At 38.3% G+C, this 26,720-nt stretch overlaps 1 protein-coding gene across 1 annotated transcript in view; it reads left to right on the top strand.

Moving 5' to 3' along the window:
- Positions 1–3,252: 3,252 nt before the first annotated feature.
- Positions 3,253–26,720, top strand: part of LOC128664192 (aldo-keto reductase family 1 member C15) — a 48,999-nt gene continuing 25,531 nt past the window's right edge. Inside the window, exons 1-2 of the mRNA XM_053718956.1 lie at positions 3,253–3,410; positions 23,940–24,107. Of these exons, the coding sequence (XP_053574931.1) occupies positions 3,324–3,410; positions 23,940–24,107 (255 nt within the window). The 5' untranslated portion in view covers positions 3,253–3,323. The remainder of the gene's footprint in view (positions 3,411–23,939; positions 24,108–26,720) is intronic.

Genomic DNA, 26,720 nt, shown 5'->3' with positions numbered 1-26,720 from the left:
CAACCAGGACCTGATAGAGCTGTTTCTCCATTTCACCAAAATGGCGATGCAGGATGTTGTGCATTTCGGCTTCCCATGCATCGATTGCGGCTGTAATCCTTATAGTAGTGGGCATTATTATATGCTGTAAGGGCTAGGGAGCTACTCTGCAGATATATAAATTATCCGGCAGACTACAGCCACATGGCCAAACTGCAGAGTGTAGATAAAGTTAATAAGATTCAAATTGGCTTCCAAGCAGTGGTATCTTGCTTTGTATAGCTTCTTGAGGGTATAATAGGACTGAACTTATAGCTTTATCCTCAAAAATCAGTAAAGTATCTCATTTAAATCAAAATGAAGCCAGGAGCTCCTCTAAAACACAACCTGCCACTTCGGCTGCAGCCTCCGCCCCCCACCTTTTAGTGGGATTATTTAATTTTATTTTTAAACAAAAAGCTTTATTGAATGAACATAAAAAAAGGCTTAACAGATATAACCTGTTGGGATTATTTAATTTTAAAGTTAATGTCAACTTTCTAGAATGAGTGTCCGATTTTTAAAAATACTCTTAAAAACAGGGGCACTTTCATTCATGAAAGTTTACATTTCCCCGGTTTTGCTAAAATACTTACCTTTTCTTCTTGAAGCCGGAGAAGTGATTCACTTCATACGTCAGCAATGACGAATACGGCATCCTCCGTGTCCCTTTAATTTTGATGTCTTATTTTGTATGTATTATTGTTGAGAAATTAAATAAAATAAAAAAATCCTTGCCTATTGCAAATTATATTTAATAGTGCAAAAAATGTTATCCTGAAAAAATGGAAACAAATGTCCCCTCGTTTATATAGCGATTGGGAAGAAAGAGTAAAAGCTAACCTCTTGAATGAGGAATATTATTACATCAAGATGAATAAGATAGATTTCTTAATTAAAATAAAAGGGATATGGGAGAAGATGATAAGTTAATCACCTAACCCTGCTGAAACATGGTCAACCTAATACGAGGAACTAGGTAAAGGGTGTGGCAAATATTTACTATTATATGGCTAGATTACGAGTTTTGCGTTATGACGCTGCCTTTTCACTACTGCTGGTATTACGAGTCTTGCAGGTATAGCTGTACCACACACTTTTTTGGCCGTAGCGCAACGTAACTACCGCACCTTTCAAAAAGTCCTTTTTTAATGGGACTTCTTTAGCGCCGGTATTACGAGTTTTGCCTAGGAGGCCAAAAAGTGAGCGGTACAGCCTATATCGTCAAGATTCGTACCGCCATCTGAAGTCAGTAGTTATGGGTTTTACAAATCGGTAGCATAAAACTCATAACTAAAGTGTTACAAAGTACACTAACACCCATAAACTACCTATTAACCCTTAAAACCGAGGCCCCTTCGCATCACAAACACTATAATAAAATGATTAACCTCTAATCTGCCGCTCTGGACATCGCTGCAACTTAAATTTTTTATTAAGCCCTAATCTGCCGCTCCGGACATCGCCGCCACTATAATAAACATATTAACCCGTAAACCGCCGCACTCCCGCATCACAAACACTAGTTAAATATTATTAACCCCTAATCTGCCGCCCCCAACGTCAGCGCCACAACTATACTAAAGTTATTAACCCCTAAACCTAACCCTAAGTCTTCACGCCTAACTTTAATATAATTAAAATAAATCTAAATAAAAATTACTATCATTAACTAAATATTTCCTATTTAAAACTAAATACTTACCTGAAAATTAACCCTAAGCTAGCTATAATATAACTAATAGTTACATTATAGCTATCTTAGGTTTTATTTTTATTTCACAGGCAAGTTTGTATTTATTTTAATTAGGTAGACTAGTTAGTAAATAGTTATTAACTATTTACTAGCTACCTAGTTAAAATAAATACAAATTTACCTGTAAAATAAAGGGCCTTTTGCGGGGGATTGCCCCAAAGAAATCAGCTCTTATACCTGTAAAAAAAAAATACAAACAACCCCCCAACAGTAAAACCCACCACCCACACAACCAACCCCCCCCCAAATAAAATCCTATCTAAAAAACCTAAGCTCCCCATTGCCCTAAAAGGGGCATTTGGATGGGCATTGCCCTTAAAAGGGCATTTAGCTCTTTTCAATTGCCCAATCCCTAAGCTAAAAATAAAACCCACCCAATAAACCCTTAAAACTTTTAGTTATATTGTAGCTAGGTTAGGGTTTATTTTACAGGTAAGTATTTAATTTTAAATAGGAATTATTTAGTTATTAATAGCAGGTTTTATTTAGATTTATTTTAATTACATTAAAGTTAGGGGTGTTAGGGTTAGACTTAGGGTTAGGTTTAGGGGTTAATAACTTTAGTATAGTGGCGGCTATTTTGGGGCAGCAAATTAGGGGTTAATAACAGTAATGTAGGTTGCGGCGACGTTAGGAACAGCAGATTAGGGGTTAATAAGATTTAACTAGTGTTTGCGATGCGGGAGTACGGCGGTTTAGGGGTTAATATGTTTATTATAGTGGCAGCGATGTCGGGAGCAACAGATTAGGGGTTAATAATTTTATTGTTTTATTTGCGATGTGGGAGGACCTCGGTTTATGGGTTAATAAGTAGTTTATGGGTGTTAGTGTACTTTTTAGCACTTTAGTTATGAGTTTTATGTTACAGATTTGTAGCGCAAAAACTCATAACTACTGACTTTCAGTTTACGGTATGGATCTTGATAGGCTGTACCGCTCACTTTTTGGCTGGACAGGCAAACTCGTAATACCGGCGCTATTGAAGTCCCATTGAAAAAGGACTTTTTGAAAGCTGCGGTAGTTACGTTGCATTACGGCCATAAAAGTGTGCGGTACAGAAATACCTGCAAGACTCATAATACCAGCGGTAGTGCAAAAGAGCCATAACGTTGCTTTTTCACCCATAGCACAAAACTCGTAATCTAGCCAATTGTGTTTTGTTTTGTTTTATGATGTTTTCAATATATAAAACATAATGAAAAAAATTAAATAAAAATCAAGGTGTAACAAAGCAATAAATACAGTTTTAGATACTTTAAATCGCTTTGGTTTCACAAAGGTTACAGCATTTCATAAAAAAGAAATTCAGAATGACTCAGCAGAATATCATTGTTTATATTTCCAAACAATAGAATGTGTTTTTTTTAAAAAGAAGTAAAAATACATGTAACAAGTTCTTAATCTCTGCATTGTGCACGTTGTGAGTGTAAGGAATGTGCACAACGCTTACAAGTGGGCAGCAACATTTTTACAAAGGTGTGGCTGGAAATAAATAGACAGAACGCAGAACAGAACACGCTGAAAGTGATCTGTAAGAGAGAAACTGACCATGGCACTGAAGGAGGATTCCTATGTTGTGCTGAACGATGGCCACAAAATGCCAGTGGTTGGGTTTGGGACCTATGCCCCAGAGAAGGTAGGTTTCACTGCTCCATATGGTTCAGTTTAGAGAGTCACAACTGATAGGGTATTTAGTAATGGGGAAAAGAATCCTGGAAAACAGCAGCATAAATGCATAAAGTTGTCCTCTACTTCTTTATGGGTCACAGAGAATAACAATGTGTTGGACAAAATGTCCTTTATTATGTCATCAGTGCTAGAGGGACATATTGGTCAAAATTGAACTGCACATAGATTAATTACAATGTTTCTAGTAAAGGCTATCAATGTTTTAGTGTTAAAGGGAAATTCCAGTCAAAATTTAAATGCACATAGATTTCTTACATCTTTGAATAGAAACATATTTGCAATATACATGCAGTGGCAAAAATGCTTCTAGTAAAAGTTATCACTGTGTTAGTGTTAACATTTATCTCTGCACGTGCATGTGAAGCATAGCTAGATATTCTCAGTGCACCAGCATGTTAAATGGTGCAGCTGCTTAGAGCACCAGTGGGGCTTGTATTGTGTCAGCAATTAACAAATTGAGTCATTACCAGATGGTACAATCACCTTAAGCTCTCTGAGCAACTGCTGTGTTTAAAATGCTGGTGCACGGTGCATACTTAAATACACTTTTGAAACAGCTATAGCTTTTATTAGAAGCATTTTTGCTAATGCATGTGTATTACAAAATTTCTTCTGTTTAATACCGAAATGCACCCATGTGGTTTCCAATTTTGTCTGGAATATCCCTTTAACATTTTTCTCTGCATGAGAAGCATAGCTAGATATTCTCAGTGCGCCAGCTTTTTAAATACTGCAGCTACTCAGAGTACCAGTGGGGCATGTATTATGTCAGCATTTAACAAATTGAGTAATTACCAGATGTTGAAAGCACCTTAGGCTGTCTGAGCAAGTGCTGTGTATAAAATGCTGGTGCACGGAGAACACTTAAATACACTTTTGAAACAGCTATAGCTTTTATTAGAAGCATTTTTGCTAATGCATGTACAGTATATTACAAAAATGCTTCTAATAAAAGCTACTTCTGTTTCAAAAAGGTGCATTTAAGCATGCTCTGTGCACCAGCATGTTAAATACTACAGCTGCTCAGAGCACCAGTGGGGCTTGTATTATGTCAGAAATTAACAAATTGAGCCATTACCAGATGTTGAAAGCACCTTAGGCTGTCTGAGCAAGTGCTGTGTATAAAATGCTGGTGCACGGAGAATACTTAAATACACTTTTGAAACAGCTATAGCTTTTATTAGAAGCATTTTTGCTAATGCATGTACAGTATATTACAAAAATGCTTCTAATAAAAGCTACTTCTGTTTCAAAAAGGTGCATTTAAGTATGCTCTGTGCACCAGCATGTTAAATACTACAGCTGCTCAGAGCACAAGTGGGGCTTGTATTATGTCAGAAATTAACAAATTGAGCCATTACCAGATGTTGAAAGCACCTTAGGCTCTCTGTGCAAGAGCTGTGTTTAAAATGCCGGTGCACTGTGCATACATTAAAATACTTTTGAAACAGCTATAGCTTTTATTAGACTTATTTTTGCCAATACATGTACAGTATATTACAAAAATACTTCTATTCAAAACTGAACTACATCCATGTGATTTGCAGTTTTGGCTGGAATGTCCCATGTAGAAATAAAGGTCAATGCTTTTTTATTTATTCTGCTGCTTTCCTGGATTCCGTATTTCAGCAGCTTTACATGTTTATTTAAAGGCAGATGAAATCCAAAATGTATGTTTCATGATTCAGATACAACATATCATTTTAAACAACAAAATCTATTATTCATTTACGGCTAGATTTAGAGTTTTGTCGGTAAAGACCTGCGTAGCTTACGCTGCTTTTTTTCCCAACGCACCCTTAAGACAACGTTGGTATTTAGAGTTGTCTGAAGGGCTGCGTTAGGCTCCAAAAAGGGTGCGTTGAGCCGAATTTACCACCACTTCAACCCTCAATACCAGCGTTGCTTACGGTAGCGGTAAGCTGGCAAAACGTGCTCGTGCACGATTCCCCCATAGGAAACAATGGGGCAGTTTGGGATGAAAAAAAACCTAACACCTGCAAAAAAGCAGCGTTCAGCTCCTAACGCAGCCCCATGGTTTCCTATGGGGAAACACTTTCTAAGTCTGCACCTAACACCCAAACATGAACCCCGAGTCTAAACACCCCTAACCTTACACTTATTAACCTCTAATCTGCCGCCCCCGCTATCGCTGACACCTGCATTATACTATTATATAGGCCAAAAAGTGAGCGGTACAGCCTATACCTTCAAGATTCGTACCACCATCTGAAGTCAGTAGTTATGGGTTTTACAAATCTGTAGCATAAAACTCATAACTAAAGTGTTACAAAGGACACTAACACCCATAAACTACCTATTAACCCTTAAAACCGAGGCCCCTTCGCATTGCAAACACTATAATAAAATGATTAACCCCTAATCTGCCACTCCGGACAACGCCGCAACTTACATTATACCTATGTACCCCTAATCTGCTGCCCCTAACATCGCTGACCCCTATATTATATTTATTAACCCCTAATCTGCCCCCCCAACGACTAGTTAAAATAATTACAAAATTACCTGTAAAATAAATCCTAACCTAAGTTACAATTAAACCTAACACTACACTATCAATAAATTAATTAAATAAATTACCTACAATTACATACAATTAAATAAACTAAACTAAATTACAACAAAAAAAACCACTAAATTACAAAAAATAAAAAAAGATTACAAGAATATTAGGCTAATTACACCTACTCTAAGCCCCCTAATAAAATAATAAAGCCCCCCAAAATAATACAGGCCCCTACCCTATTCTAAATTAAAAAGTAACCAGCTCTTTTACCAGCCCTTAAAAGGGCTTTTTGCGGGGCATGCCCCTAAGTAATCAGCTCTTTTGCCTGTAAAAAAAAATACAACCCCCCCAACATTAAAACCCACCACCCACATACCCCTACTCTAACCCAAACCCCCCTTAAATAAACCTAACACTACCCCCCTGAAGATCTCCCTACCTTGAGTCGTGTTCACCCAGCCGGGCACCGATGGACCAAAAGAGGACATCCGGAGCGGCAGAAGTCTTCATCCTATCCGGGCAGAAGAGGACATCCGGACTGGCAGACATATTCATCCAAGCGGCATCTTCTATCTTCACCCATCTGGAGCGGAGCCATCTTCTTCCAGCCGACGCGGAGCCATCCTCTTCAACCGACGCCTACTCGCCGAATGAAGGTTCCTTTAAATGACATCATCCAAGATGGCGTCCCTCGAATTCCGATTGGCTGATATGATTCTATCAGCCAATCAGAATTAAGGTAGGAAAAATCTGATTGGCTGCTCCAATCAGCCAATCAGATTGAGCTTGCATTCTATTGGCTGATCGGAACAGCCAATAGAATGCAAGCTCAATCTGATTGGCTGATTGGATCAGCCAATCAGATTGAACTTGAATCTGATTGGCTGATTTAATCAGCCAATCAGATTTTTCCTACCTTAATTCCGATTGGCTGATAGAATCCTATCAGCCAATCGGAATTCGAGGGACGCCATCTTGGATGACATCATTTAAAGGAACCTTCATTCGGCGAGTAGGCGTCAGTTGAAGAGGATGGATCCGCGTCGGCTGGAAGAAGATGGCTCCGCTCCGCTCCGGATGGATGAAGATAGAAGATGCCGCTTGGATGAAGATGTCTGCCGGTCCGGATGTCCTTTTCTGCCCGGATAGGATGAAGACTTCTGCTGCTCCGGATGTCCTCTTTTGGTCCATCGGTGCCCGGCTGGGTGAACACGACTCAAGCTAGGGAGATCTTCAGGGGGGTAGTGTTAGGTTTATTTAAGGGGGGTTTGGGTTAGAGTAGGGGTATGTGGGTGTTGGGTTTAATGTTGGGGGGGTTGTATTTTTTTTTACCGGCAAAAGAGCTGATTACTTAGGGGCATGCCCTGCAAAAAGCCCTTTTAAGGGCTGGTAAAAGAGCTGATTACTTTGTAATGTAGAATAGGGTAGGGACCTTTATTATTTTGGGGGGCTTTTTATTTTATTAGGGGGCTTAGAGTAGGTGTAATTAGCCTAATATTCTTGCAATCTTTTTTTACTTTTTGCAATTTAGTGTTTTTTTTTTTTTGTAATTTAGTTTAGTTTATTTAATTGTATGTAATTGTAGGTAATTTATTTAATTAATTTATTGATAGTGTAGTGTTAGGTTTAATTGTAACTTAGGTTAGGATTTATTTTACAGGTAATTTTGTAATTATTTTAACTAGTTAGCTATTAAATAGTTAATAACTATTTAATAGCTATTATACCTAGTTAAAATAAATACAACATTGCCTGTAAAATAAATATAAATCCTAAAATAGCTACAATATAATTATTAGTTATATTGTAGCTATATTAGGGTTTATTTTACAGGTAAGTATTTAGTTTTAAATAGGAATACTTTAGTTAATAAGATTTAATTTATTTTGTTAGATTAAAATTGTATTTAACTTAGGGGGTGTTAGGGTTAGACTTAGCTTTAGGGGTTAATACATTTATTAGAGTAGTGGCAGATTAGGTGTTAATACTTGAAGTTAGGTGGCGGCGATGTTAGTGAGGGCAGATTAGGGGTTAATACTATTTATTATAGTGTTTGCGAGGCGGGAGTGCGGCGGTTTAGGGGTTAATACATTTATTATAGTGGCGGCGAGGTCCGGTCGGCAGATTAGGGGTTAATAAGTGTAGTTAGGTAGCGGCGACGTTGGGGGGGGCAGATTAGGGGTTAATAAATATTATGTAGGTGTCGGCGATGTTAGGGGCAGCAGATTAGGGGTTCATTGGGATAATGTAGGTGGCGCCAGTGTGCGGTTGGCAGATTATGGGTTAAAAATATTTATTATAGTGGCGGCGATGTGGGTGGACCTCGGTTTAGGGGTACATAGGTAGTTTATGGGTGTTAGTGTCCTTTAGAGCACTGTAGTTAAGAGCTTTATAAACCGCCGTTAGCCCATAAAGCTCTTAACTACTGACTTTTTTTGCGGCTGGAGTCTTGTCGGTAGAGGGTCTACCGCTCACTTCAGCCAAGACTCTAAATACTGTTGTTAGGAAGATCCCATTGAAAAGATAGGATACGCAATTGGCGTAAGGGGATCTGCGGTATGGAAAAGTCGCGGCTTGAAAGTGAGCGTTAGACCCTTTCCTGTCTGACTCTAAATACCAGTGGGTGGCCAAAAGCAGCGTTAGGACCCCTTAACGCTGCTTTTGACGGCTAACGCAGAACTCTAAATCTAGGCGTTAGTTATTTATTCAATAAAGAATTTTAACTAATTTTGTTCAAAATGTGTTCATTAAAGGGACATGAAATGTTTTTTTTTTTTTAAATAGTTGTTTTTATTAAGGTTTTTCCATTTACAGAGTGACAATGCAGGTTCCAACATTCACCGGTACATGTAGGTATGAACTGATTTGACCATTTCATGGGTGTAGCAGTCCAGAAATACATAGTTGCCTGTGTAAGACAATCAAACCTTGAACAATTTTAACAACATGAAGGTGGAATGGGGTAACACCACACCATTCCAGAGCAAGCAAACGGCAGTCGCAGATTAATCAGCGACAGCTATCAATTAACAATTAACAGTTAACAAGTAACAAATAGCAAATATCAAGTAACAAGTAATCCTCAGGTTCAATGGGTCAAAAAGGTTTGCGTTCCTCAGAGCTATCTATCTAGGCCTAAGTCTAAAGGGGCTCATTCGAGAGGAGGGGTTGGGTATTGTTATTGTTAATATTAATAGAGAGGGTGTCCCAATAAAATTTAATATCAGTGTATAATGAGAGTCTATTGGTACGATAGTATCCATATTGCTCTAATGAGAGAATCTCCTCCATTTTCTAGGTCCATAGAGATAGAGAAGGGAGTCGCGGGGATTTCCAGTATGTGGCGATAAGTAGCCTAGCACAATTCAGCCCCATCTGTAGTAATGTAGTGCGTAGTTTACATTTGTTTATGGGGATTTTGCTGAATAAAGCCATTTCTGGTGTTAAATTAAAATCTTCTCCCAATAGTTCCCTGTAAGTCTGTTCTAACTCTTTCCAGAAGGAGGCAATGACAGGACAAGCCCACCACATATGTGAAATAATATTTATTTTATGATTTGGAAAGAGAATACAATGTTAAACAGCTTTCCAATTTACTTCTTTTATCTAATTTGCTTCATTCTCTTGGTATCCTTTGTTAAAAAGCACACCTAGGTAGGCTAGCTCCTGATTGGTGGCTGCACATATATCTCTCTTGTGATTGGCTTACCGATGTGTTCAGCTAGCTCTATTTAAATCATAAAAGAAACATTTTGGGTTGCATGTCCCTTTAAATGCTGTATTAATATTTGAGCATTTATCTAATATTGGATACACTTGCTGACAGAGTACAAAGTACACAGAATGTTTAGCCAAGGATTGAGTACAATATCTAAACCTTAGGAGCCAGAACTGATAACTTTATAGATAGGTTGAAACTTAACATGATAAAATCTGATTCTATTTATGCTAAATAAAATATTAACATATGAAACAAACTACATTTTCTATTAAACTTAGCTTCTTTAAAAAAATAATATAATGTAATGTGTTTTTTTTTATCATTCTGCTTTATAAAAGAGTGTAACTTATATAATGTAATCTTCATATTACAGAGATGGGGGGAAAGTTATAATTTAAGAAAATACAAAGCATAAACGAGATAATAGACCTTAAAGATATCAAGAAGCAGGGATTACAGAATAGATTTTAAAGGGACTGTAATCACCTTTGTGAAGGAGCAGTATTGCACTACTTGAAGCTAGCAGAACAAAACAGGTGAGCCATTACCAAGCGGTCAATGGGCCTGAATGCAGCTATTTCCGCGTGAGCCTTTAGGCTCGCCGGAAACAGCAGTTAAGAAACAGTGGTCTTAAGACCACTGCTCCTTAACTGGTCCTCCGCCACAGCAATCAGCCTGATCGATTACGATTGGGTTGATTGACACCCACTGCTAGCGGCCGATTAGCCACGAATCTGCACGGGGCGGTATTGCACAAGCAGTTCACTAGAACTGCTTGTGCGATGATAAATGCAGACAGTGTATGCTGTCGGCATTCAGCGATATCCGCCCGACATATGATAAATCGATCCTATTGACTTGTGTGTATCCACCAATCAGCATCTAGTTTCCTGTAGTGCGTTATTGCTCCTGAGCCTACCTAGGTATAAATACATAAAAGAGCAGGAGCGCTGCAGCTAAAGGTGGATAAAACTATACAATAAAAAGTGATAAACCAAAAGAGTGAACCAAACTAGAATTAATAATGTGAATCAATGTGTAAGTAAATACATATAGATATCAAAAAGTCCAATCGCAAAGGTAGTTAATAGTGGCTATGCCAGGATTTAATAAAGGTGCAATAGGAACAATATAAGCAGTAAAAACAATCAGTAAAAACAATCACTAATGTTAGCTAACATCGGCTAAAAACGGACGTCTCCGTATATAATAAGGGGAAAAGGTTGCCACCACATTGAATGGAATAAATGGAACAGTCAAAAAATGTCTTAAACTTCAAATAGTTCACATAGCAAATCCTGATAAGTTGTAAAATCACTTCTTAAGTTCAAATAACCGGCTTACCCTCGGGCAATGCGTGGCTCAGAAGCCTCTGTGAAAAACTTACAGCCGTAGCCGGATGACGTCACCTTTATGGGCGCTGTCCCAAATGAGCAATCTGATTGGTCTTATTGCGATCCACTTGAAAATGTAGCTACCGTACTCCACACAGCAAAGTATCCACTCATCAGTGCCTAAAAGCACGCAGGGTACTTGTTGGAGATAGTGTGTGGAAAGTGCAAATGGCAAACTTGATACACAGTATTCCACTAGCTGTAAACTGAGTTAGCTGTTCTCCTACCTAGGTATACTTTTCAACAAAGGACACCAAGAGAATTAAGTAAATGACATAACAGAAGTAAATAAAAAAGTTGGAGTATGCTCTATCTGAATCATAAACGTTTTATTTTGGCTTTGCTGTCCTTTTAAGTCTGTGACAAAGCCTCACAAATTCAAGTAAATCTCTGCTAGGCTGATTTAAAATGATTTCCACTGTCATGTTTAAACAAAAGGATTTTCCATGTAGCTGTAAATAATTATTTAAAACAAGTTTCCACAATCCCTGAAAAAAAAAAATTCTATAGGGGGAGCTAAACTATGGCAAATTGGGGATTAAAACTCCTAGATGCCATCAGTTATCAAATTAAATGCGAGAACTCAAAAGGCCCTCGAGAATGCATACCTTGCAAAATAGATTATTCATAGAATCAGACAAAGTCCAATTCCTTGATGATTTTATTTTAACATAATCCTCTAAAAAGTATAATAGTTAATACAATGCATAAAGATGTGTAATACAAATTATACCCATCCTTCAAAACACACAAACTTTATTCCAGCCTAAATATATAATGAAATGATGACACCCCATCTCTTCCTCATTATATCATTCATTGCATGCATACATCAGCAAACTGCCCACATACAGTTGTGCTCATAAGTTTACATACCCTGGCAGAATTTATGATTTCTTGGCCATTTTTCAGAGAATATGAATGATAACACAAAAACGTTTCTTTCACTCATGGTTAGTGTTTGGCTGAAGCTATTTATTATCAATCAACTGCATTTACTCTTTTTAAATCATAATGACAACAGAAACTACCCAAACAGTGGCGTCACTAGGGTTGGTGTCACCCGGTGCGGTAAGTTATGGTGTCACCCCCCCCCCCCCCAGAAAGCAGACACACACAAAAACACAGGCAAGCACACATACAAACACTCAGACACACTTAAAAAATACTCAGATGCACACACAAACACTTATGGCCAATCACCTCTGCACTCTGCCCACCCCCAGACCCCCGCCCGCCCTCCTACCTGTTCAGTGTGCACTTAGTGTACCGTAACCGTAATGGTCTGGTGGGCATCATACGTGGCTCCTTCACTTTAAAGACAGTGTCAAACAGTCATGCGGTCAGGTGCTAGCCATCCCCTCATGATTTGCCAGTTCCCGTTTAGAGAGACAGCACAGCAGTGAGTGACTCCACTGCTCCACATGTCACTGAGCAGTGAGCACAGATAGGCAGGCAGGTTTAGGCTAGCAGCGCAACTTTGCAAGCCCCACGGCATGCCCACAACATTCATAGCGAAATTGGGCAGGGGAGAAGCAAAGTACAAACAAGCAAAAGTAGCCGGGAAAACTATTTGTTGAAATTGCAGCACTGGCTCAAGTGGCAAAAAAATTGTGTGTCTACATCTTCCCAAGTCCGACCAATGTTCACAAATGCCAGCCTCTAATAAAATAATCTATGCATCTCAACATTGTATTTCTTTGAATTTCAATTCACCCGGGTGCGGCCCGCCCCCCCCGCCCCCCCCCTAGTGACGCCACTGTACCCAAATGACCCTGATCAAAAGTTTACATACCCTGGTGATTTTGGCCTGATAACATGCACACAAGTTGACACAAAGCGGTTTGAATGGCTATTAAAGGTAACCATCCTCACCTGTGATCTGTTTTCTTGTAATTAGTGTGTGTGTATAAAAGGTCAATTAGTTTCTGGACTCCTGACAGACCCTTGCATCTTTAATCCAGTGCTGCACTGATGATTCTGGATTCTGAGTGATGGGGAAAGCAAAAGAATTGTCAAAGGATCTGCGAGAAAAGGTAGTTGAACTGTATAAAACAGGAAAGGGATATACAAAGATATCCAAGGAATTGAGAATGCAAATCAGCAGTGTTCAAACTCTAATAAAGAAGTGGAAAATGAGGGTTTCAGTTGAAACCAAACCATGGTCATGTAGACCAACTAAAATTTCAGCCACAACTGCCAGGAAAATTGTTCGGATGCAAAGATAAACCCACAAATAACTTCAGGTGAAATACAGGACATATGGTGTGGCTGTTTCAAGATGCACAATAAGGAGGCACTTGAAGAAAGATGGGCAGCATGGTTGAGTCGCCAGAAGAAAGCTATTACTATGCAAATGCCACAAAGTATCCCGCTTACAATACGCCAAACAGCACAGAGACAAGCCTCAAACCTTCTGGCACAAAGTCATTTGGAGTGATGAGACCAAAATTGAGCTTTTTGGCCACAACCATAAACCCTACATTTGGAGAAAAGTCAACAAGGCCTATGATAAAAGGTACACCATTCCTACTGTGAAACACAGAGGTCGATCTCTGATGCTTTGGGGATGTGTGAGCTACAAAGGCACAGGAAATTTGGTCGGAATTGATGGCAAGATGAATGCAGTATGTTATCAAACAGAACGCCTCATTTTCCACTTCTTGATTAGAGTTTGAACACTGCTGATTTGCACTCTCAATTCCTTGGATATCTTTTTATATCCCTTTCCTGTTTTATACAGTTCAACTACCTTTTCCCGCAGATCCTTTGACAATTCTTTTTCTTTCCCCATGACTCAGAATCCAGAAACGTCAGTGCAACACTGGATGAAAGATCCCAAACCTGTTGATGATACCTAGGTATCCAACTGTAGGGGGCGCTATTCACATATATTAGTTAGCAACATTTGATGTGCAACAAAACAATAATAAATCTCAAACCATACACTTAGTGGAAATAACTTAGCTGGATTCCTTGCCTCAGCTATGTAACATGTACTGATACTCAATATAGTACTGAAATCTTTAAGAAATTATTTTGGTAAAGTCCAGGTATGGTTGGTAGTATGATATTCCCACTTGATAGAAGGCTTGATGGGCAGCTCCTCTTATAACAAACAAAGCAACCGAACATCTGTGGAAATTAATCACTTACGGCTAGATTTAGAGTTTTGTCGGTAACGACCCGCGTAGCTAACGCTGGCTTTTTTCTGGCCGCACCTCTAAAATAACTCTGGTATTGAGAGTCCACAGAATGGCTGCGTTAGGCTCCAAAAAGGGAGCATAGAGCATAATTTAACGCTACTGCAACTCTCGATACTAGAGTTGCTTACGGACGCGGCCAGCCTCAAAAACGTGCTCGTGCACGATTCCCCCATAGGAAACAATGGGGCTGTTTGAGCTGAAAAAAAACCTAACACCTGCAAAAAAGCCGCGTTCAGCTCCTAACGCAGCCCCATTGTTTGCTATGGGGAAACACTTCCTACGTCTGCACCTAACACCCTAACATGTACCCCGAGTCTAAACACCCCTAACCTTACACTTATTAACCCCTAATCTGCCGCCCCCGCTATCGCTGACCCCTGCATATTATTATTAACTCCTAATCTGCCGCTCCGTAAACCGCCGCAACCTACATTATAGCTATGTACCCCTAATCTGCTGTCCCTAACACCGCCGACCCCTAAATTATATTTATTAACCCCTAATCTGCCGCCCACAACGTCGCCCCCACCTGCCTACACTTATTAACCCCTAATCTGCCGAGCGGACCGCATCGCTACTATAATAAAGTTATTAACCCCCTAATCCGCCTCACTAACCCTATAATAAATAGTATTAACCCCTAATCTGCCCTCCCTAACATCGCCGACACCTAACTTCAATTATTAACCCCTAATCTGCCGACTGGAGCTCACCGCTATTCTAATAAATGTATTAGCCCCTAAAGCTAAGTCTAACCCTAACACTAACACCCCCCTAAATTAAATATAATTTTAATCTTACGAAATTAATTAACTCTTATTAAATAAATTATTCCTATTTAAAGCTAAATACTTACCTGTAAAATAAATCCTAATATAGCTACAATATAAATTATAATTACATTGTAGCTATTTTAGGATTAATATTTATTTTACAGGCAACTTTGTATTTATTTTAACTAGGTACAATAGCTATTAAATAGTTAAGAACTATTTAATAGTTACCTAGTTAAAATAATAACAAAATTACCTGTAAAATAAATCCTAACCTAAGTTCTAATTAAACCTAACACTACACTATCATTAAATTAATTAAATACAATATCTACAATGACCTACAATTAAACCTAACACTACACTATCAATACATTAATTAAATACAATATCTACAAATAACTACAATGAAATAAACTAACTAAAGTACAAAAAATAAAAAAGAACTAAGTTACAAAAAATAAAAAAATATTTACAAACATAAGAAAAATCTTACAACAATTTTAAACTAATTACACCTACTCTAAGCCCCCTAATAAAATAACAAAGCCCCCCCCCAAAAAAATGCCCTACCCTATTCTAAATTACTAAAGTTCAAAGCTCTTTTACCTTACCAGCCCTGAACAGGGCCCTTTGCGGGGCATGCCCCAAGAAGTTCAGCTCTTTAGCCTGTAAAAAAAAACATACAATACCCCCCCCCAACATTACAACCCACCACCCACATACCCCTAATCTAACCCAAACCCCCCTTAAATAAACCTAACACTAAGCCCCTGAAGATCTTCCTACCTTATCTTCACCATACCAGGTTCACCGATCGGTCCAGAAGAGCTCCTCCGATGTCCTGATCCAAGCCCAAGCTGGGTGCTGAAGATGTCCATGATCCGGTAGAAGTCTTCATCCAAGCGGGGCAGAAGAGGTCTTCCATCTGATTGAAGTCTTCATCCAAGCGGCATCTTCTATCGTCATCTATCCGGAGCGGAGCGGCAGCATCCTGAAGACCTCCGACGCGGAACATCCATCCTGGCCGACGACTGAACGACGAATGACGGTTCCTTTAAATGACGTCATCCAAGATGGCGTCCCTCGAATTCCGATTGGCTGATAGGATTCTATCAGCCAATCGGAATTAAGGTAGGAATATTCTGATTGGCTGATGGAATCAGCCAATCAGAATCAAGTTCAATCCGATTGGCTGATCCAATCAGCCAATCAGATTGAGCTCGCATTCTATTGGCTGTTCCGATAGAAGATGCCGCTTGGATGAAGACTTCAATCGGATGGAAGACCTCTTCTGCCCCGCTTGGATGAAGACTTCTACCGGATCATGGACATCTTCAGCCCCCCGCTTGGGCTTGGATCAGGACATCGGAGGAGCTCTTCTGGACCGATCGGTGAACCTGGTATGGTGAAGATAAGGTAGGAAGATCTTCAGGGGCTTAGTGTTAGGTTTATTTAAGGAAGGTTTGGGTTAGATTAGGGGTATGTGGGTGGTGGGTTGTAATGTTGGGGGGGGGTATTGTATGTTTTTTTTTACAGGCAAAAGAGCTGAACTTCTTGGGGCATGCCCCGCAAAGGGCCCTGTTCAGGGCTGGTAAGGTAAAAGAGCTTTAAACTTTAGTAATTTAGAATAGGGTAGGGCATTTTTTTATTTTGGGGGGCTTTGTTATTTTATTAGGGGGCTTAGAGTAGGTGTAATTAGTTTAAAATTGTTGTAATATTTTTCTTATGTTTGTAAATATTTTTTTATTTTTTGTAACTTAGTTCTTTTTTATTTTTTGTACTTTAGTTAGTTTATTTCATTGTAGTTATTTGTAGATATTGTATTTAATTAATTTATTGATAGTGTAGTGTTAGGTTTAATTAGAACTTAGGTTAGGATTTATTTTACAGGTAATTTTGTTATTATTTTAACTAGGTAACTATTAAATAGTTCTTAACTATTTAATAGCTATTGTACCTGGTTAAAATAATTACAAAGTTGCCTGTAAAATAAATATTAATCCTAAAATAGCTACAATGTAATTATAATTTATATTGTAGCTATATTAAGATTTATTTTACAGGTAAGTATTTAGCTTTAAATAGGAATAATTTATTTAATAAGAGTTAATTAATTTCGTTAGATTAAAATTGTATTCAACTTAGGGGGGTGTTAGTGTTAGGGTTAGACTTAGCTTTAGGGGTTAATACATTTATTAGAATAGCGGTGAGCTCCGGTCGGCATATTAGGGGTTAATAATTGAAGTTAGGTGTCGGCGATGTTAGGGAGGGCAGATTAGGGGTTAATACTATTTATTATAGGGTTAGTGAGGCGGATTAGGGGTTAATAACTTTATTATAGTAGCGGTGCGGTCCGCTCGGCAGATTAGGGGTTAATAAGTGTAGGCAGGTGGAGGCGACGTTGAGGGGGGCAGATTAGGGGTTAATAAATATAATATAGGGGTCGGCGGTGTTAGGGGCAGCAGATTAGGGGTATATAAGGATAACTTAAGTAGCGGCGCTTTGCAGTCGGCAGATTAGGGGTTAATTATTGTAGGTAGTTGGCGGCGACGTTGTGGGGGGTAGGTTAGGGGTTAATAAATATAATACAGGGGTCGGCGGTATTAGGGGCAGCAGATTAGGGGTACATAAGTATAACGTATGTGGCGGTCGGCAGATTAGGGGTTAAAAAAATTTAATCGAGTGGCGGCGATGTGGGGGGACCTCGGTTTAGGGGTACATAGGTAGTTTATGGGTGTTAGTGTACTTTAGAGTACAGTAGTTAAGTGCTTTATGAACCGGCATTAGCCCAAAAAGCTCTTAACTCCTGACTTTTTTCTGCGGCTGGAGTTTTGTCGTTAGATTTCTAACGCTCACTTCAGCCACGACTCTAAATACCGGAGTTAGAAAGATCCCATTGAAAAGATAGGATACGCAATTTACGTAAGGGGATCTGCGGTATGGAAAAGTCGCGGCTGAAAAGTGAGCGTTAGACCCTTTTTTGAATGACTCCAAATACCGGCGGTAGCCTAAAACCAGCGTTAGGAGCCTCTAACGCTGGTTTTCACGGCTACCGCCAAACTCTAAATCTAGGCCAAAGAAAAGAGGGCGCCTCCTAGTGCAATATTGCAAGATAATAAACAAAAAATAGAATTTGTGCAAGAAAAATACTCACAAAATAAGCAGCACCTATGTGCTGATTGGGGCAGGCTGGGGAATCACAGTGACCCAGCTACACTGAGCCAGCGATTGGATGATGGAACTTCAATGGAAACAAATGTAGAATCTGAACAAGAAATAAAAAAAGAGATGGGGGAGCACCTCCTAGTGCAATAATGTAATATAAATGACACAAATGGACAAACTTGAAGATTGTATACTCACAAAGGGAGCAGCACCTATGTGCTGATTGAGGCAGGCTGGGGAATCACAGTGACCCAGCTACACTGATCCTGCAGCAGGATGATGGTTACCAATATCTCCAAACAAACAATCAGGCTTAGACTTCCATAAAAATAACAATTTCCTCAGGCTACTCTAGACTGAGGAAACAGCCTTTGTAGCTGAGAAACTAGTTGCAATTGTTTTTAAACAATTGTTTTTATATTGGGGTGTTGTCAATTCACATCCCCTGAATTTTTAAATAAATTGTTATTTTTATGGAAGTCTAAGCCTGATTGTTTGTTTGGAGATATTGGTAACCATCATCCTGCTGCAGGATCAGTGTAGCTGGGTCACTGTGATTCCCCAGCCTGCCTCAATCAGCACATATGTGCGTTTGGGAGTATGTGAAAAAGAAAAAATGGGTTAACTGTGCCGTGAAACCCTATTAAGCCTGTGAAAAAACAAGAGGAATCTCTCTACCTCTATACAAGTACTAAAGTGAAAAAGAGAATAATATGGATTCTAAAAGAAACCACAGAATTCAAATGATACAAGCGCTATACAGCTTAAAATAGTGATAGTGAAAAAATAATATAAATAAAAATAGAAAATTAATTACTTCTCAAATGTGTAAATAAATAAAATGAATGGTTAAAAATAAGTAATAAAAAATGTGGACAATTTAAAAATTGAGAACAGTTGTAAAATAAAATAAAATACAATGTGATTAAATGTGCTGATCAGACGCAGTAACATGTGCAGTATACAAATAGCAACAAATATTGAATGGCAACAATTAATGAGTACAACAGAAAAAAACAGATGATGGAAGAAGAAACTCCTGAATCCAAATGATCATCCGATGAGGCGGTCTTGATTGAGCCCAGGTTGAAGATATTTTCAGTCAAGCTGGAACGAGACGAGAGACCGATAAAACGGCAAGAAGATGCACCAATATAAGGTTAACACTTATACTTACACCGGAGACGGTGATGCGATCATGTAAACTCCTCTCAGTGGCTTATCTCCGAACAGCGGGAACAGCAGTATGATACACCATACGAGTGCAGTGATAAAGTGAAGCAGGATAATTGTTTCGCAAACACCTTTGCACACAGGTAACTGAAATTCGTACCTACGGAAGCCCTAGTGTTAATCACGTGTTTTCTGTGGCACTACTCTGGTAACCTAGCCAATGGTGCTTGTCAGGCTTCCTGGGATGGAACTTCGCTCCTAATGGACAGAGAAAAAAGTTTGGGAGTATACAATCTTCAAGTTTGTCCATTTATATTACATTATTGCACTAGGAGGTGCTCCCCCATGTCTTTTTTGATTTATTGTTCAGATTCTACATTTGTTTCCATTGAAGTTCCATCATCCAATCGCTGGATCAGTGTAGCTGGGTCACTGTGATTCCCCAGCCTCCCCCAATCAGCACATAGGTGCTGCTTATTTTGTGAGTATTTTTCTTGCACAAATTCTATTTTTTGTTTATTATCTTGCAATATTGCACTAGGAGGCGCCCTCTTTTCTTAGTGATTAATTTCCACAGATGTTCGATGCAAGGGTCTGTCAGGAGTCCAGAAACTCATTGACCTTTTATACACACACACCAATTATAAGCAAACAGATCACAGGTGAGGATGGTTACCTTTAATAGCCACTCAAACCCCTTTGTGTCAACTTGTGTGCATGTTATCAGGCCAAAATCAGCAGGGTATGTAAACTTTTGATCAGGGTCATTTGAGTAGTTTCAGTTGTCATTATGATTTAAAAAGAGTAAACACAGTTGATTGATAATAAATGGCTTCAGCCAAACACTAACCATGAGTGAAAGAAAAGCGTTTGAGTTATCATTCATATTCTCTGAAAAATGGCCAAGAAATCATAAATTCTGCCAGGGTATGTAAACTTATGAGCACAACTGTATAACCCATTATCATGCTTATATCATGGAATTATTCCATCTCTTACCTTACCTAACCAGAATCACCAAATGTTAACATCTAGCACCAATGTCCATTATTTAGTCAGACAAGTTGCTTTCTTAATGGTTTTCAAGTTATCTGAGGATTCTGCATTATGTATTTGTCTCCTTTGGGCTTTAGGTTTGGAAGAGGCAGAAGCAAACATGTTCTGTAACTATTCTCAAAAATAAATGTGTGCATGTGGTGCACTCTACCATTTTACATGTAGCTCAGACTAACTGAACTCTCATTCTTCATCTCTCAATTCTATTTCCATTTGAAACATACTCATTGTGTGACTGACTGTTCTCCATTTCTAACTTTCTGGAGAAGTTCTATAAAAAAACAAACAGGTGACTGCCAAACCCCTACCAATTATCTCCTGCATCTCTCCCTCCACACACAAACTCCACTTTGGTACACAGAGCTTCACTGTACTGTACGGCTCTCACTCCAGTGCACATGACCAGTCAATTTCACCCATAGAGTCACAGACTACCAAACTCCTGCCGTTGGACTGCCTGAGCTCCACCTGGTCCTATATTCCCAAAAATACATTTGACAATTTTTGAACACCATTTTAAAATACTTTCAAATGCCTCATATTCTACTGCTACAATTCATTGGGAAACTTAGACAACAAATATGAAAACAGGAGACTTAACTATCAGAATTTCGTTCTTTAGAAGTCCACATTAAAATTAGTAATACAGTAATGTTTACTGTATTGTTTTTTGCATGCCATACGGGATAAAACACCCCATACGTAAGATCTTGAGAGACATTCCAAAGGAAACCTCCCTTCAACCTAAGACACCCTTCTTCCAACATACCAAATCTAATACCAACATGGTGATATCGTGAGATAAATAAACGTTTGCAGTCTTGTGATTTCACTACCTAGCTCACCTTTTTGCGTGCTGCATAATTTCCTCTCTGGGACAACATATCATCCCTCTATATCAGTCTTTTTGTCACTTTGAACCATCCATTTTTAATGCCAGGCAACAAGGCCAATGCCTCCCCATATACAAAATCATTACATATACCAAATCAAGTTGTTGCACCCATGGTGTAAGATGACTAAGGTCTTACTTTCCTTCCCTCAGGTAAGTCTCCCAAAATCAATATAAAGAGCTCACCCCACAACAGCCCCGCTATGACACAACCATCTGATCACCAATTTGGATGGGGCAAAACCTAGCTGCTGCCCATCTGTAGACCACACAGTATGTATAGCAGTCCATTTCACAAGCAAATGTCTGACAATCCAGATGCGAATGGGGGTTACTGGACTCACATGCAATAAACAAAATTGTAAACACTATGGTACTTAAGAAACTGCAGACAATCTTCTCAGTCAGGGAACCTGTCCAACAGCAAAGTTTTGATTATACAATCCTATCCCCTGCTTTTGTGTAACTAGTCACTGAAGAGCAGGGGTTGTCAATCACCCCAGTAAGCCACAATCTCAAAGCAGGTCCCACCTGCCATAACTATAGGAGGGAGAGAAGGTAGCTGGGGATTGGTAACAAAGCACATATGCCTCTTGTCATTGGCTCACCAGATGCATTCATCTAGGTTCCAGTAGTGAAATGCTGCTTATTAGCTGATTTTGACTATGTGTAAATATTAAACATACAATTATATACAAGCAACAGTGCAATAATAAAATGCACTTACACATTATATTTTCTTTTTGGCCTTTTATATCCCTTTAAAGAATATACAGAGCTGTCAAGGTAGCATTTAAGTAGGTATCTTACATACCTGATGGATATCAAACTAGGATTGATATTGTTTACAAAATGTTGCAAATTTCTTCTGTAAATGCAAAAGAAAAATATTTGCCCCTGAGCCAGCTGCTGACATAACCTATGATTTTCAATCCCTTTGCTGTGTTTTCCCGGTGTGAATGATAACCTGTTTTTATTGCGTACAATATGGATGATGACAATGTATTGTTATCCTGGTGACCGCCCCACACTGCCAAAGGGTAAGGAAATTGTATTTACTTAAATCGATGGTGGATCTGTCTGTGACATCACCATATGGAATAAACATTAATGTTAGAGCTCTTATGTATCCTCAAAATAAAGGGACATTCCAGACAAAATTAGAATCCACATGGATGAATTTCAGTTTTGAATAGAAGTATTTTTATAATATACATGTATTACCAAAAATGCTTATAATAAAAGCTATAGCTGGTTCAAAAGTGTATTTAAGTATGCACCGTGCACCAGCATTTTAAACACAGCTCTTGCTCAGAGAGACTAAACTGCTTGTACTATCTGGTAATAACTCAAATTGTTAATTGCTGATATGATACTAGTCCCACTGGTGCTCTGAACAGCTGTAGTATTTTAAATGCTAAACAAATATCTAGCTATGCTTCACGTGCAGAGGAAAATGATAACACCAAAAAAGTGATAACATTTACTAAAAGCATTTTTGCCAATACCTGTATATTGTAAATATGTTTCTGTGCAAAGATGTAATTTATCTATGTGCATTTACATTTTGACTGGACTTTAAGATAAGCCAACCCCCTGGGAAATCAGATTTTTTTGTGTAACTTTATAATTTATCTAATATTTTTAGATATTTTAGACCTACTCATTTTCAGTATTAAAGGGATACTAAACCCAATGTTTTTCTTTCATGGTTCAGATACAGCAGCAATTTTAAGCAACTTTCTAATTTACTTCTATTATCAATTTTCTTTGTTCTCTTAGTATCTTTATTTGAAAAAGTGGGAATGTAAGCTAACGTGCCAGCCCATTTTAGGTTCAGAAGCTCGTTGCACTTGCTGATTGGATGGCTACATGTAGCCACCAATCAGCAAATGCAATCCAGGGTTCTGAACCAAAAATGTGCCGGCTCCAAATAAAGATACTAAGAGAACAAAGAGAAATTGATAATAGGAATAAATTAGAAAGTTGCTTAAAATTGCTGCTCTCTCTGAATCATGAAAGAAAAAAATTGTGTTTAGTATCCCTTTAATTGTAATATGGACAAAAATAATAAATTATATTTTCTAATTTTAAATTATCATTCATTATCGAACAATATAAATATAAAATCCAAATTTTTTTGGTGTTTTGGGAAGGTAAACCAATGTGAAATATGGGACCATAACGTCTGTGATTAAAATATTTAGATAATTATGATATCCATTCTGCTATCTATTATGTACACCACAGAACATTACACTAAAATGTATTTTTTTTAAATTTCATATAGTTGTGTTTTCCCATATGATGGTATGTGTGCAAACTAAAGTGACTTTCTAATAATGCCTGGCCTACTTAAATAAACAATGTATGACTTGTGTGTGTACCTCACATAAGAAAAGTTGAAATTGATGTGTAAATGTAGTGAGAGTCAAACAACTAAATACAGTTGTGATGTGAAAGGGTTAATGTTGTGAAATATTAAACTTAGTTATTAAAGTATTACATTTCATATATTTTTTTTTTACATTTAGAATTAATTGAATATTTATATATTTTTTAATAGTATCCCAAAAGTCTGGCAGAGGGGGCCACAAAGGTGGCAATTGAAGTTGGATACCGTCACATAGATTGCGCTTTTATATATGGCAATGAACGTGAGGTTGGCCGTGCAATAAAGGAAAAAATTGAAGAGGGGACAGTGAAGAGAGAGGATCTGTTCTACACTGGGAAGGTAATGAGACATTTTCAGTTTAGGGAGCTATATAGTTCATTTTTTTCTTTATTAACATATTTTTACTACTTTAACCTTGACTGTAGGTTTGATGTTTCGTCTCCAAACCCCACTATGGATCAGTAAAATGACACAATGAAAAATAAAAATAATATTGTGCATTTTTTTTCTGTTGTGTCATTAGATATCTGCAACACGTTTACTTTTTATTTATATATTTATTTATTGTTGTTGTTTTATCACATTTATATATTTATTTATTGTTGTTGTTTTATCACATTTATATATTTATTTATTGTTGTTGTTTTATCACATTTATATATTTATTTATTGTTGTTGTTTTATCACATTTATATATTTATTTATTGTTGTTGTTTTATAACATTTATATATTTATTTATTGTTGTTTTATCACATTTATATATTTATTTATTGTTGTTGTTTTATCACATTTATATATTTATTTATTGTTGTTGTTTTATCACATCAAAATACTAAAATGTTATTGTAACAGTTAAATAACCTTATAAAATGTAGACTTAAAGTGATGGTAAATTCGCCCCAACAGTTTCACATTTTATGAAAGGTCTTCTCTCTAACTAGCAGATTAATATGCTTATTTAGCACAAAAGTCAACTGTACTTTAATTTACCAGCATTTTATTTCCTCATCTAATTCAGCCTCTCACTACAATTTTCGTTTAGGCTTACTTGACTGGCAGCTGTTGTAGCCAATTGTAGCCTCACCATGCGCCCCATGTAAATCAATAAACGCACGCTCCAGTGCTTGGAAATCTGCTTGTAATTTAATATGTGCATGCGCGACCCTCTACACTATTTGCGCAACATAAACAGTGATGCTGCTTAGCATTAACAGTAAGATATGATTGGCTACAACAGCTGCCAGTCAAGTAAGCCTAAACGAAAATTGTAGTGAGAGGCTGCATTAGATGAGGAAATGTAGCGTGAATAAAATGCTGGTAAATTAAAGTACAGTTGACTTTTGTGCTATACAGTGGGGCAAAAAAGTATTTAGTCAGCCACCAATTGTGCAAGTTCTCCCACTTAAGAAGATGAGAGAGGCCTGTAATTTTCATCATAGGTATACCTCAACTATGAGAGACAAAATGGGGAAACAAATCCAGACAATAACATTGTCTGATTTGGAAAGAATTTATTTGCAAGTTATGGTGGAAAATAAGTATTTGGTCACCTACAAACAAGCAAGATTTCTGGCTCTCACAGACCTGTATCTTCTTCTTTAAGAGGCTCCTCTGTCCTCCACTCATTACCTGTATTAATGGCACCTGTTTGAACTCGTTATCAGTATAAAAGACACCTGTCCACAACCTCAAACAGTCACACTCCAAACTCCACTATGTGAAGACCAAAGAGCTGTCGAAGGACACCAGAAACAAAATTGTAGACCTGCACCAGACTGGGAAGACTGAATCTGCAATAGGCAAGCAGCTTGGTGTGAAGAAATCAACTGTGGGAGCAAAAATTAGAAAATGGAAGACATACAAGACCACTGATAATCTCCCTCGATCTGGGGCTCCACGCAGATCTCACCCCGTGGGGTCAAAATGATCACAAGAACGGTGACCAAACATCCCAGAACCACACGGGGGGAACTAGTGAATGACCTGTAGAGAGCTGGGACCAACGTAACAAAGGCTACCATCAGTAACACACTATGCCGCCAGGGACTCAGATCCTGCAGTGTCAGACGTGTCCCCTGCTTAAGCCAGTACATGTCCGGGCCCATCTGATGTATGCTAGAGAGCATTTGGATGATCCAGAAGCGGATTGGGAGAATGTCATATGGTCAGATGATACCAAAGTAGAACTGTTTGGTAGAAACACAACTCATCGTGTTTGGAGGAGAGAGAATGCTGAGTTGCAACCAAAGAACACCATACCTACTGTGAAGCATGGGGGTGGCAATATCATGCTTTGGGGCTGTTTCTCTGCAAAGTTAACAGGACGACTGATCCGTGTACATGAAAGAATGAATGGGGCCATGTATCGTGAGATTTTGAGTGCAAACCTCCTTCCATCATCAAGGGCATTTAAGATGAAACATGGCTGGGTCTTTCAGCATGACAATGATCCCAAACACACCGCCCGGGCAATGAAGGAGTGGCTTCGTAAGAAGCATTTCAAGGTCCTGGAGTGGCCTAGCCAGTCTCCAGATCTCAACCCCATAGAAAACCTTTGGAGGGAGTTGAAAGTCCGTGTTGCCTAGCGACAGCCCCAAAACATCACTGCTCTAGAGGAGATTTGCATGCAGGAATGGGCCAACATACCAGCAAGAGTGTGTGACAACCTTGTGAAGACTTACAGAAAACGTTTGACCTCTCATTGCCAACAAAGGATATATAACAAAGTATTGAGACAAACTTTTGATATTGACCAAATACTTATTTTCCACCATAATTTGCAAATAAATTCTTTCCAAATCAGACAATGTGATTGTCTGGATTTGTTTCCACATTTTGTCTCTCATAGTTGAGGTATACCTATGATGAAAATTACAGGCCTCTCTCATCTTCTTAAGTGGGAGAACTTGCACAATTGGTGGCTGACTAAATACTTTTTTGCCCCACTGTAT

This window comes from Bombina bombina, chromosome 6 (assembly GCF_027579735.1).
Source record: "Bombina bombina isolate aBomBom1 chromosome 6, aBomBom1.pri, whole genome shotgun sequence".
NCBI lineage: Eukaryota > Metazoa > Chordata > Amphibia > Anura > Bombinatoridae > Bombina > Bombina bombina.
Note: the sequence above shows the minus strand (reverse complement) of the source record. Positions and strands in the feature narration are given on the sequence as shown.